We start from the raw sequence: 13,579 nt of genomic DNA, 5'->3' as shown, positions 1-13,579 counted from the left end.
CACTGCTATTGTGACATGTCCTTTGGCTTTTGTGCAACCACCACTGCTCGAATTTTCTCAGCACACTTGTGTAATATTTGAGCGTCAAGGGTGCAACTACACTAAGTGATGCTTGGTCTAAAAAAATCACACTTGCGGTGGTACTCTGAGCCCATAATCTACGTATCTTCTTAACACTGCCTTGATGGTTTGGAGATATTCCCTCTCATCTTCATGAGTAACAATGATGACATCCAGGTAACACTGAGTGCCTGGGCAGCCTTGCAGCACCTGGTCCATAGCTTTCTGCCAGAGTGCAGGTGCAGGTGCAGGTGCTACTCCAAAAATAAGCCTATTACAGTGATAAAGCTCTTTGTGAGCGTTAATGGTGAGAAATACTTCGTACACCTCTTCCATTTATAGTTGGGCCTCAGCAAAGTCCACTTTGCTGAAGTGTTTTCCTCCAGAAAGTTCTGTAAAGATATCCTCTATCCTGGCCACAGTGTATTGATCTACTTTCACTATTGGGTTGATGATGACCTTAAAATCACCACAGATCCTGACAGACCCATTCTTTTGGGGTTCTGGGACCACTTCTGTTGCCCATTGGCTCCGCTCAACCTTGGAAAGAATTCCTTCAGCCTTCAAGTGATCCAGCTCACTGGCTACTTTATCACGGATGGTATGAGGAACCGGACAGGCTTTGTAAAATATGGGTGTGGCATTTTTATTTAACACTATTTTTCCCTTGATATGTTTATGTTTTCCAATTCCATCCTTGAGCAATGCTGTGGCATCATCCGGTACCTTTCCTAATATTCTTTCAGTTGATTCTACTACAGGCGATGTGGCATGCAAATGGTGGATGGTTCTCCAATTGATTTGTAGTTGTCTTAGCCAATCATGGCCCCATATTGCTTGCTCTCCTGCTTTTACCGCATACAAGCCCAATGTAGCTGGTTAGTTGTTGTATTTCACTGTTACAGATGTCATTTCCGCAGGAGTCATCTCTTCTCATTATTAGTTCTTAGTTGGATATCTACAGTCTTCAGTTTGTTATCTTTGAAATGCTATTCAAACTCATTTTGTCAAATGACTGAAACAGATGAGCCAGAACCCAATACCATTTTAATTAATTTGCTGTTTGCTTCTGGTGTAAGCTCTGTTAGTTTTCACATTGTAAAAGCCCTGTGTCACTCTTATCATTATCAGATTTTTCCTCAACAGCGAACAGGATGGTGCTCTTTTTGAAAAGGCAACTTGACATTTTATCTTCTTCTCTTTCCTGTGCTTTCCATTTATTTTTGTCTGTCCAACATGTCTTTGTGAAGTGCCCTGCTTTGTTGCATTTTCTGCAAATTTCACCTTTAAATTTGCATTGGTCTGGTGTCTGTGAGCCCTTGCCACAACGATAACACAATTTGTTTGGCCAGGCAGGTTTCTATTCAGACACCGTAAACTTGTTCGCACTCTCTTCATCATTCCTGACTGCAACTCAATTGCATGTCTGGCTACTCTTTCCAGTGATACAGTGAGTTCTGACTTTTAAATATGAATCGTGCTTCAGCTAGGAGCTCTTTTTTGAATGCTTTCTTGTAAGATTCCACAAAATGAATGATCTCTCAGTGCATCACTGAACTGACAACGCTTAGACAATTTCTTCAATTCAGCTCATGAAACCTGAAATATTCTGCAATCAACAGTGGTTTTGGTTCTAAATGTTTCTGCATTATGTTCATGATATCACCAAAGCTCATTTCAGCTGGATTAGTTGGACCAGTTAAACTTCAAAGGAAACTGCATGCTTTTCCACCTATTGCACTCAGTAGCATTGGCTTCAAAATATTGCTCAATTCATTCAGTATACACCATCCAGTTATCTGTTGTGCAATTTAAGTATCTATCTTTCCAGTGTAGTCAGTCATTTTTGCTTTTATTAAATTTATTATTATTTTCACCCAGCACTCACTGCTTATGAACCTATGAATGTTTTGCCTATTTTAAACTCAATGTCTCTCTCCCCTTCTGAGGAAAAAAATATACTGTGTTTCAACAGGGTTAATAGTCAACTTGGGTTCATTTTAAAAACTCCTCAATTCCACTGTTATGTTTTAAACTCCAGAAATTAAAAGAAAGAGAAACACAGGAGCCCAGGATCACTTGCTTACTTAGTTCTTTTTCTTTAGTGAGGTGTACACATATGACGTGATGGCTTAATGACATATGTCTTTCATCTATTTCTTACATCTAACCCATCATGAATTGTGTAAACAAATAATGCTTAATCAAACAATATATTTACAATATTACTCAAATATTACTGGAATATTAAATACACTACGCTGCAGATACTGGAATCTGGAGCTACAGACAAAGTGCTGGAGGAACTCTGTGTTCCAGACAGCATCTACGCAGGGAAGTGAACGCTGGCATTTGAGGTAGATTGAACATGATTGAACAGTTTTTAACATGTGCATTTTTCCTTGTTAATGACTTCAATGGAAAAGCTCAGGACCACAATAATGCCATCAAGTAGCATATTCAGCAGTACCGACCATCTGTCTGTAGATTACCGAGATATACATAGAACAAACACAATGTATAATGTGTAGAGGGAACCAGTGGACATCTCATAAAGGAAATGGAAGTACACCCCCTTGCTCCACTGCTTGTTAACCCCCTGCATGATGAGCTTATCCATTTTGGTCCTAATAAAGGAAGGATACAGTCCTCCCTGAGTTTCAAACATCCAACTTATAACTCCCCCCTACATATGGGCAAGCTCCCATAATATTATTGCAATCAAAACTCTGACGCACATACAGTAGGTTCCTGTGAATGGCAGAACTCGCATCCTCTCTCTCTGCTTTCATTTTTCCTCTCAGTCAATGCCATTCCCTACAGTATTGTGGAGATGTGGTTACCATATCAAGTGATTTTTGTCGATTTTCTGATTTGCATACAGAATTGACTTATGGATGTCTGCAAAAATGAAACTCGATCATTACCTAGGGATGGCCTCTGGAGTGCCACCTAAACGGTGAAAATTGAGCAACATTGGAGAAAGGAGGGAGGGAGAAAACAGAGAACTATCGACCTGTCAGCCTGACATTGGTGGTGGGGAAGATGCTAGAGTCCATTATTAAGGATGAAATAGTGGCATATCTAGATAGCAGTGATAGGATTGGGCCGAGCTAGCATGGATTTACCAAGGGTAAATCATGCTTGACTAATCTGTTGGAGTTTTTCGAGGATGTAACCGGGAAGTTAGACAAGGGAGATCCAGTGGATGTAGTGTACCTCGATTTTCAGAAGGCATTTGATAAGGTCCCACATAGGAGATTGGTGGGTAAAATCAGAGCTCATGGCATTGGGGGGAAGACATTGACATGGATAGAAAACTGGTTGGCAGATAGAAAGCAAAGGGTAGCAGTGAATGGGTGTTTCTCGGAATGGCAGGTGGTGACTAGTGGGGTGCCACAGGGCTCGGTATTGAGACCACAGCTGTTTACGATTTACATCAATGATTTAGATGAAGGCATTGAGACTAACATCAGCAAATTTGCTGATGATACTAAGCTGGGTGGCAGTGTGACATGTGATGAGGATGTTAGGAGAATTCAGGGTGACTTGGATAGGCTGAGTGAGTGGACAGATACTTGGCAGATGACGTTTAATGTGAATAAGTGTGAGGTTATCCACTTTGAGAGTAAGAACAGGAAGGCAGATTATTATCTGAATGTTGTAGAGTTAGGTAAGGGAGAAATACAAAGAGATCTAGGAGTCCTTGTTCATCAGTCACTGAAGGTGAATGAGAAAGTGCAGCAGGCAGCGAAGAAAGCTAATGGAATGTTGGCCTTTATTACAAAGGGAATTGAGTACAAGAGCAAGGAAATCCTCTTGCATTTGTACAGAGCCCTGGTGAGACCACACCTGGAGTATTGTGTACAGTTTTGGTCTCCAGGGTTAAGGAAGGACATCCTAGCTGTAGAGGAAGTGCAGCGTAGATTCACGAGGTTAATTCCTGGGATGTCTGGACTGTCTTACACAGAGAGGTGAGAGAGACTGGGCTTGTACACGCTGGAATTAAGGAGATTGAAAGGGGATCTGATTGCAACATATAAGATTATTAAGGGATTGGACAAGATAGAGGCAGGAAATATGTTCCAGATGCTGGGAGAGTCCAGTACCAGAGGGCATGGTTTGAGAATAAGGGGTAGGTCATTTAGGACAGAGTTAAGGAAAAACTTCTTCTCCCAGAGAGTTGTGGTGGTCTGGAATGCACTGCCTCGGAAGATAGTGAAGGCCAATTCTCTGGATGCTTTCAAGAAGGAACTAGATAGGTATCTTATGGATAGGGGAATCAAGGGATATGGGGACAAGGCAGGAACCGGGTATTGATAGTAGATGATCAGCCATGATCTCAAAATGGCAGTGCAGGCTCGAAGGGCCGAATGGTCTCCTTCTGCACCTATTGTCTATTGGAGGTACAAAGATGCAATGGGCAGACTGTTTCATGAAGAAAGATTGGATAGGCTAGACTACACCTGCTGGAGTTTAGAAAGACTGAGAGATGACTTGATTGAAATACATAAAATCCTGAATAGTCTTGATAGTGAGAATGTTTCTGTTGGTGGCGAACCTTGAATAGGGGGTCAGTGTTTGAAGACAGAGGCTTGCATATGTAAGATAGCGAGGAAGAAAAATTTTGTTCTCCCAGAATCAGAATCAGGTTTAATATCACCGGCATATGTTGTGAAGTTTGTTAACTTTTGAAGCTTTTGTTAAATTTGAATACGGTGACTTTTGGAATTCTCTTTCACATAGGGTGATGGAAGCAGATATTAATATTTGACAAGCAAGAACTAAAATAGTTATTGTAAGTAGATAGGAGCATGAAGTTGAATTACGTTCTTATCATCCATTATCTTATAAAACACCAAAGCAGGTTAGCCTGGCCATGTGTCCGACTCCTGTTCCTAATAAGTTGGGAAAATGCCTATGAAAAATTAAAATGCTACACATGGGTACAAAAATGAAAAAAGTCTAGAAGAAAAACTGCAAAGGGTAGAAGTAGTGCTACATTTAAAGTCCTAGTTAGGTCATGTGCCGAATGCAGAGAGAAGATCAGGACCAAAAAGTAGACAAGTTGTATTTGGAAGGAGGTAAGATTTTGCAAAACATACGACATAAAGTGCAAAGATTACAAAATATTTGGCTCTATTCCCGAGGATTCTGAAGATTAACAGAATATTTAATTGACTACTCCAGGATATTTATGGAAAGTGGTAGGTGAGATGGAGAGAGACTTTGCCTGCTGGTCAAAGCGTCTGGGATTGGGAGACAAAAACTAAAAGTTGGAGCCAGGGTTTGCAGAAGTGGAGATTGGAGACACTCCCACATACAGACGATGTGAGAAACTGCAGCTCTTCCACACATGACAATCAATGCTGTGTTTCATTTCAAATTGAGATTGATAAAACCAAAGGGTTTCGATGGAATCAGATTACAGATCATGGAATGGTTCAACCCCTGTTCCAATGTGTAAAACTTCAGCTGAGTTTTGTTGCAAGGTGTACTTACTTTTCTGTACAGAGCTCTGTACTTCTCTTTTATTTTCTGTCTCTGTTCTGTTGAGCGACTTGCAAGAACTTTAATTATTGTGATTTCATCAGTTCCTGTGAAACCCAAAAATAATTAGTGCAGCTAAGATAAATGCAATGCCTGTTGCAAATTGTATTTGGTCACAGAAATGTAGCCAAAGCGATGAAAGCAGCCAGTGTCAGGTGGCACTGAAGGTCATCAGTTCGTGTTGCTGCTGCTGAACATCTCCAGCAGCCCAGATTCAATCCTGACTTTGGCTGCTGTCTGCGTGGAGTTTGCATGATCTTCCTGCGATCACCTGGGTTACCTCTAGGTGTGCCAGTTTCATAGAATCATGGAGAATTACTAAACATAAATGGGCCCTTCAGCCCACTGAGCCCATACTGACCACCACCCACCCATTTACACCAACCCAACATTAACACCATTCAGCTATATTCTACTACCTCCCCAACCCCCCACCCCCAAATTATACCACTCATCTATGCACTAATATCAATTTACTGTGGACAATTACCCTCCTGACCTGCACACATCTCTCCTTGTGGAACGAAACCAGAGCATCCAGAAGAAGTTCTCACAGGCACGTTGAATGCCAGGGTTGAACCTACGTCCCTGGTGCTGCCCTTTCTCAGAAGACCACGAGAACACTTAAGACCAAGGAAACCCTCCAAATTCCAAATCATGCAGATTGGTTGGTTGCTTGGCCTCTAAAAGTTTTCCCTGGTGGGGAGTGGATGGAGGAGAACTGAATGGGGGAGGAATTGAGGAGTATGTGAGAGAGGATGAATTACCAGAGAAATGTGAGTAAGTAAGAAGGATGGGATTGCTCTGAGAACCAATGTAGATTGGATGGGCCAAGTAACTTCCTTTTATTTTGTATGAAATCGAAGTACTATGGATTCCTGTTAATTGGCTGCTAGTTAATCAGGATAGCCATTTATTTGAGAGAACTCGTAAAGAACAAAATCTAAATTGAGAAAATAGTAGGGTTTTTTTAATTCACAAAAATTTTCAATCTGTAAGATAATTTTTTTGAGGCATTGTAAGTGTTGTTATTTCGATGTACCTGTGTATTTTGAATAACAATAATAATAAAAAGATTTGAAAAGAAAGAGAAAATAGCCAGGATTCCCTTAGTTTATTTGGGGCACTATGCTACCCAACCGGGGCAGGAGACTGTTGCCGGACGGTCTCTTGCTAGTGTCAGCCATGTGTGTGTGGACTTGCATAGCCATTAGATACTACTCCATGCTGAGAGCGATCGGTATTTAAAAAGCATCACATGCACATGTTTCTGTTCAAAAATCAGTGATTTTTATCATTGATTGTTGGTGACAAATAAGTAGTAAGACAATCCAGAACTGTTTTCTTCACAGTAGTTTCAAGCATTCAGTCTTGGAGATGCCAGAAGCTGATGGGTGTGAAAATGAAACAATTTCACAACTACGACAAGTTAGGAATTTGAAAGTATCAACAATCATCATGAATGTTACAATGGAAGATGCAGTCACCTAAGACATTGTATGAAGTCAGTCCATTATCTGCATGAGTTATCTTCACTAATCTTATTCATTTACACTTAATCAGAAGATGAATGGCAGAAGAATTCGTCGGTCACTAACTATTAGAAATTATACACAGGTTTATAGCACTGTGGAGATATTGGTAGTGTTCTAATTTGTTCTGTATTTCATTTAAATACATAAATTGTTACTCAGTTAAACAGTAATTTATCTTTTTTTCTGTTTAACTATTTCCATGAAATGTTGGCTATTTGGGACAGCTGCTTAATTGGACCAAAATATGGTGCTCTCAATATGTCCCGATTAATCAGATTCCAGTGTATATAAAATATACATGGAGGAAGAAATGACTTCATGTCAGGGGCAAGGGAGCACAAAATTGTCATTGGGTGGAATACAGAAGAGATTTCTTCACACAAAAGGGGACACGTCCCTGCTATTGCCTTTGCATATTGAAGGGACATTATATTGAGATGTTTTGCTGTGAAACATAACAAGGAAAGAAGCTGGAAATAGGTGATTAGGTAATTTAGACATGGAACCATCCAATCATTGCAGGCAGAAGTCATTCAGCTCATTGAATTCATGCCCCTTTCCCTTTCAGCACCCTCACATCACTTCTTAGCCTTATCTGACAAGATCATTTTCCATTTTTAGGGGTTCCTCTTTGGCTTCTTTCCATTATTTTCATAGACAGAGAGTTCAGGTCAAAGCCTTTCTTGCATTCATCTGTGTTGTTTTTCAACATTTCTACATGTATTTTTTTGCTCTACACTTTACTTCACTTTAAATGTTTGTACCAATCCTTGAAACATCTTGTAGAGGAACAGATTCTATCTATTTATCCTTTCAAAAACCCATTATGTTCTTCTATAGGTGAAAATCTTACTTATTTAAGAGTAATAAATTCTGAAATGCAACATTAACAACAACATTTGTGTAAATGACTACTGACAGGTGTGAGAGAAGACAAAAATAAATCCTCTCAGGAGATATTCTGACAGGACACCAACATGTTGGTTAAATTTCTTGAATATCTGTCGGATCTGGATGACTTGGTACAGAATTGGGGTCCTTGTTTAAGAATGGATGCTAATGCTCTGGGAACAGCTTAGAGGATGGTTTCTTGCCTAATAACTGACACGGGCTGGTTGACTTATGAGGAAAGGCTGTACAGGCTGGTGTCAATTTGATTGAAATGTGCAAGACCTTGAGGTGTCTTAAGAGTGCCACTGTGCAAAGTGTATTTCCTCTTGTGGGAAAATCTAAAACTTGGTCACTTAAAAAATAAGGGCTTTCCCATTTAAGAAAACGAAAAGGCGATTTTATTTCTTTCAATAACTTCCTCTCTCAAGGGCAGTGATGGCAAAGACTTTGGATCATTTTGAGGCAGAAATAAATGGAATATTGACAAGAAAGAGTGTGAAAGGTTATCTTGAGGTAACCATGAGGTTACCATGACAACAAGGTTATAATCAAATCATCCATGATCATATTAAACAGAAGAGTTGGCTCAAGAGACCCAGTGGTCTAGTCCTAACTGAAGTGTGTGATTATATGTTCACACAAGAGAAAGAAAGAGAGCTAAGTAAACAACATCAACAACCTATTTCAGAAACACCCTGGAAGCAAGAAAATGGCTCAAGGTTCTTCACAAGAGTAATATAATGCAAAATTTTTGACAAGGCTGTGAAACGGCAAAACAGGGAGAAGATCCAGACACAACTGTCCACCAACAGCTTGTGGCAAACATCACTTCAAAGCTAAGCACAGTGGAGCTGCCAACATCACTGCCTGTCTCCCAGATGAGCTAAATCTTTTTTACGCTCGGTTCGATATCGCCAGCACTGAGCCTCGGAAGAGAGCCACCAAAGCGACCTGTACATTGGTCATCTCTGAGGTTGAAGTATGCAGGTGTTTCCAACGAGTGGACATTCGCAAGGCTGTGGGACCGGACGGCATCCCAGGGCAGGTTCACAGGATGTGCACGGCACAACTGGCAGGTGTGTTTACAGACATTTTTAATCTCTCCCTCTCCCAGTGTAGAGTGCCGTCCTGCTCTAAAACATCCACCATTGTTCCTGTACCTAAAAAGACCAAACTAACACATCTGAACAACTGGCACCCTGTCGCACTCACCTCAATAATAAGCAAATGTTTTGAGAGGCTGGTCAAGGACTACTTCTGCAGCTTGCTACCACTCAACCCTACAATTCGCCTACCATCACAACCGATCGACAGATGACACAATAGCTACAGCTCTACACACCGTGCTTACACGCCGGGAGAGGTGGGATGCTTATGTGAGAATGCTGTTCTTGGGCTACCGTTCAGCATTCAACACCATAACTCCCTCCAGGTTCGACAAGAGGCTCAGAGACTTGCGTAGCTGGATCTTGGATTTCCTGTCAGATCGCCCACGGGTGGTAAGAGTGGGCTCCCTCACCTCCAACCCTCTGACCTTCAACACAGGAGCCCCTCAGGGCCGTGTCCTAAGCCCCCTCTCTTACTCTGTGTAGCCATGACTGTGTCGCCACCCACAGCTCCAATCTGCAAATTAAATTTGTTGATGATACTACATTGATTGGCTTTATCTCAAATAATAACAAGACAGCCTATAGAGAAGAAGTCATCACACTGACACAGTGGTGTCAAGAAAACAACCTCTCCCTCAATGTTGCAAAAACAAAGGAGCTGGTTGTGGGTTACAGGAGGAATGGAGACGGGCTAATCCCTATTGACATCAATGGATCTGGGGTTGACAGGGTGAACAGCTTCAAGTTCCTCAGCATACACATCACTGAGGATCTCACGTGGTCTGTACATACTGGCTGTGTGGTTAAAAAAACACAACAGCAGCTCTTTCAACTCAGGCAGTTGAAAGAAGTTTGGCATGAGTCTCCAAATCCAAAGGACTTTCTACAGGCACACAATTGAGAGCATCCTGACAAGTTGCATCACTGCCTGGTACGGGAACTGTACTTCTTTCAATCGCAGGACTCTGCAGAGAGTGGTACGGACAGCCCAGCGCACCTGTAGATGTGAACTTCCCACTATTCCAGACATTGAAAGAGACAGGTGTGTGGGGACATGAGTCTCCCCAACCACAAACTGTTCCAGCTGCTACCATCTGGGAAACAGTACCGCAGCATAAAAGCCAGGACCACCAGGCTCCAGGACAGCTTCTTCCAGCAGGCCATCAGACTGATTAATTCATGCTGATACAATTGTATTTCTATGTTATATTGTTGTATATACTATTTATTACAAATAACTATAAATTGCACATTACAGTTTCAGACAGAGAAATAACGTAAAGATTTTTACTCCCCATATACTGTATGTGAAGGATGTAAGAAATAAATTCAATTCAGTTCAAGTCAATCAGGCTTGTTTGAAAAAATCTTGACCCAGTTATCATCAGCAAATAAACTGCAGAACCAGGGATCCCAATATACTCAGCCACTGCTATACGATGATTAGGAATGTTATTACATGCCTGCACCACATTTTGGGAAATCTCGTCACTGGGCTGACCTTCTCCTACCTGATCCAGGCAGAGGCTCCAGAGATGAGGATAACAAAGGGGTGGCCATGGGAGGCAGAGGAGTGGTTAAGGCATTGCTTCAAGTTGGTGGACTGGGGCTTGTTCAAGGACTCATCAGAAGATCTGACTGAATATACCACAGTTGTCATGGACTTTATAAAAACAGTAGTAGGCAAGTGTTTCCCCACAAAATCATTCAGAGTCCTCTCCAACCAGAAGCCCTGGATGGACCATGAGTTCCACAATCTGCTGAGAGCCAGATCTGTGGCATTCAGGTCTAGCCAACTAAGATACAAGAGGTCCAGGTATGATCTCCAGAAAGCCATCTCACGTGCGAAGAGACAATTCTGAACCAAACTTGAATCAGCAGGTGACATAGGTGGCAACAAGGCCTCACTCCCAGTTGAGCTCAATGTCTTCGATGCTCACTTTGACTATTAAAACATGTCAGAGCATTCACGAGCTTCCACACTACCTGATGACCCTGTGATTTCAGTCTCTGTGGCCAAGGTGAGAGCATGCTTCAGGAGGGTGAACCTACTGAGAGCCTCAGATACCTGGTTGAGTATGAAAGAACCATGCAGATCAACTGGCTGGAGTGTTCACTGATACCTTTAACCTCTTGCTTCATCAGTTTGAGGTACCCATGTGCTTCAAGCAGGCTTCAATTATACCGGTGCACAAGAAGAAAGTGGTAATCTGCCTCAATGACTGTCGTCAAGTGGCACTTACTTCCACTGTGATTAAGTATTTTGAGAGGCTGGTGGTGAAACATATCAAATCCTGCCTGAGAAGTGACTTGGATCTGCTCCAATTTGCTTACTGGCACAACAGGTCTGCAGCAGACGCCATTTTGTTGGCTCTTCGCTCAACCCTGGAACATCTGGACAGCAAAGATGCATACATCAAGATGCTCCTTATCAACTACAGCTCAGCATTAAATACCATCATCCCCTCAAAACAAATGCATAACTTTCAAGACCTTGGCCTCAATACCTCCACATGCAATTGGATCCTCGATTTCCTCATTTGCAGACCCCAGTCAGTTCAGATTGTCAACTACACCTCCCCACGATCTCCATCAGCACAGGTGCACCACAAGGCTCTGTGCTTAGCCCCCTGCTTCACTTGCTTTATACTTCTGACAGTAAGGCTAAGCACATCTCCAATGCCATAGTTAAACTTGCCAATGACACCACTGTCATTGGCTGACCCAAAGATGGTGATGAATTAGCAAATAGGAGGGAGCTTGAAAATCTGTCTGAGTGGTGCCACAATAATGAACTCTCACTCAAAGTCAGCAAGACCAAGAAGGAAACCAAAGGTCCATGAGCCAATCCTCATTGGGGGATCAGAGGTGGAGAGGGTCAACAACTTTAAATTCCTTGGTGTTATCATTTCAGATGATCTGCTCTGGGTCCAGCTTGTAAGTACAACTATGAAGAAAGCACAGCAGCACCTTACTTTCTTCGAGGTTTGCGAAGATTCGGGTAACACCTAAAACTTTGTCAAACTTCTATAGATGTGTGGTGGAGACTATACTGATTGGTTGCATCACAGTCTGGTATGGAAACATCGATGCCCTTGAACAGAAAATCCTACAAAAAGTAGTGAATACGGCCCAGTCCAGTACAGATAAAGCAACGGCAGATGGAATACAGTGTCAGGAAGTGGATGGTCATGCACTTTGCAGAAGAAATGAAAGGGCTGACTATTTTCTAAATAGAGAAAAAATGCAAAAAAAAAAGGTGCAAATGGACTTGGGAGTCCTTATGCAGGATTCCCTAAAGGTTAGTTTGCAGGTTGAGTCGGTGGTGAGGAAGCCAAATGTGGTGTTGGCATTCATTTCAAGAGGACTAGAATATAAAAACAAGCATGCAATGTTGAGACTTTATAAAGCACTAGTGAGGCCTCATTTGAAGTATTGTGAGCAGTTTTGGGCCCCTTATCTTAGAACAGATGGGCAGAAACTGGAGACGGTTCAAAGGAGGGTCACAAAAATGATTCCAGGGTTGAATGGCTTGTCATATGAAAAGCATTTGATGGCTCTGGGGCTGCATTCACTGTAATTCAGAAGAATGAGGGGTGACCTCATTGAAACCTGTTGAATGGTGAAATGGATGTTTCCTATGGTGGGAGAATCTAAGACCAGAGGACACAGCCTCAGAATAGAGGCTTTTTGAACACAGCTGAGGAGGAATTTCTTTAGCCAGAGGCCGGTAAATCTGTGGATTTCTTTGACACAGGCAGCTGTGGAGGCCAAGTCTTTATGTGTATTTAAAGCAGAGGTTGATAGATTCTTGATTGGTCAGGGCAAGAAGGGATATGGGGAGAAGGCAGGAGATTGGGGCTGAGGAAAATTGGATCAGCCATGATGAAATGGCAGAACAGACTCGATGGGCCAAATGGCCTAATTCTGCTCCTACATCTTATTGTCTATAGGTATTTTGATAATAAGTTTACTTTTAACTTTTGAAGTACCTGCAACTCATTATATGGATTTGTGGCTTTCCTTTGGTTTTTACTAGTTATGTTGTGTTGATGAACACAAAGCTTGTGTTTGAAAGTTGGCATGCATGGAGCATTGCTTCTCATGAACAATGGGGTGAAATGCTAACATTAACTTTTCAATAGACATTTGAACTGAAACAATGATGAGATCCCATGAGGTCAACAAACTATGAGTGTGTTGTGAGGTGATTAGACTGAAAATACAATGCACTGAAGGTTGGTCTTCAACAAATGCTCATTGAACTAAAAAGTCTTAAAGCATCAGCAAGAATAAGAATAGAATCTATTTCCAAAGGTAAAGGGTCGGTAACTCGTTAGCAAAATATTTTGGTGGGAGAAAGAGAACATTTTTTAAAGCAGCAGTTTGCTGTGATGCAGAATGTGTTGCTTAAAAGAAGCAGATTCAGCAATA

At 41.7% G+C, this 13,579-nt stretch overlaps 1 protein-coding gene across 1 annotated transcript in view; it reads right to left on the bottom strand.

The window, feature by feature from the left end:
* The window catches only part of LOC132402850 (annexin A13-like), a 66,593-nt gene that overhangs the window by 27,163 nt on the left and 25,851 nt on the right, over positions 1–13,579 (bottom strand). The window contains exon 6 of the mRNA XM_059985901.1: positions 5,563–5,657. Within this exon, the coding sequence (XP_059841884.1) occupies positions 5,563–5,657 (95 nt within the window). The remainder of the gene's footprint in view (positions 1–5,562; positions 5,658–13,579) is intronic.

The sequence above is a fragment of the Hypanus sabinus genome, chromosome 1 (genome assembly GCF_030144855.1).
Source record: "Hypanus sabinus isolate sHypSab1 chromosome 1, sHypSab1.hap1, whole genome shotgun sequence".
NCBI lineage: Eukaryota > Metazoa > Chordata > Chondrichthyes > Myliobatiformes > Dasyatidae > Hypanus > Hypanus sabinus.
This window is presented reverse-complemented; position numbering and strand designations above follow the sequence as displayed.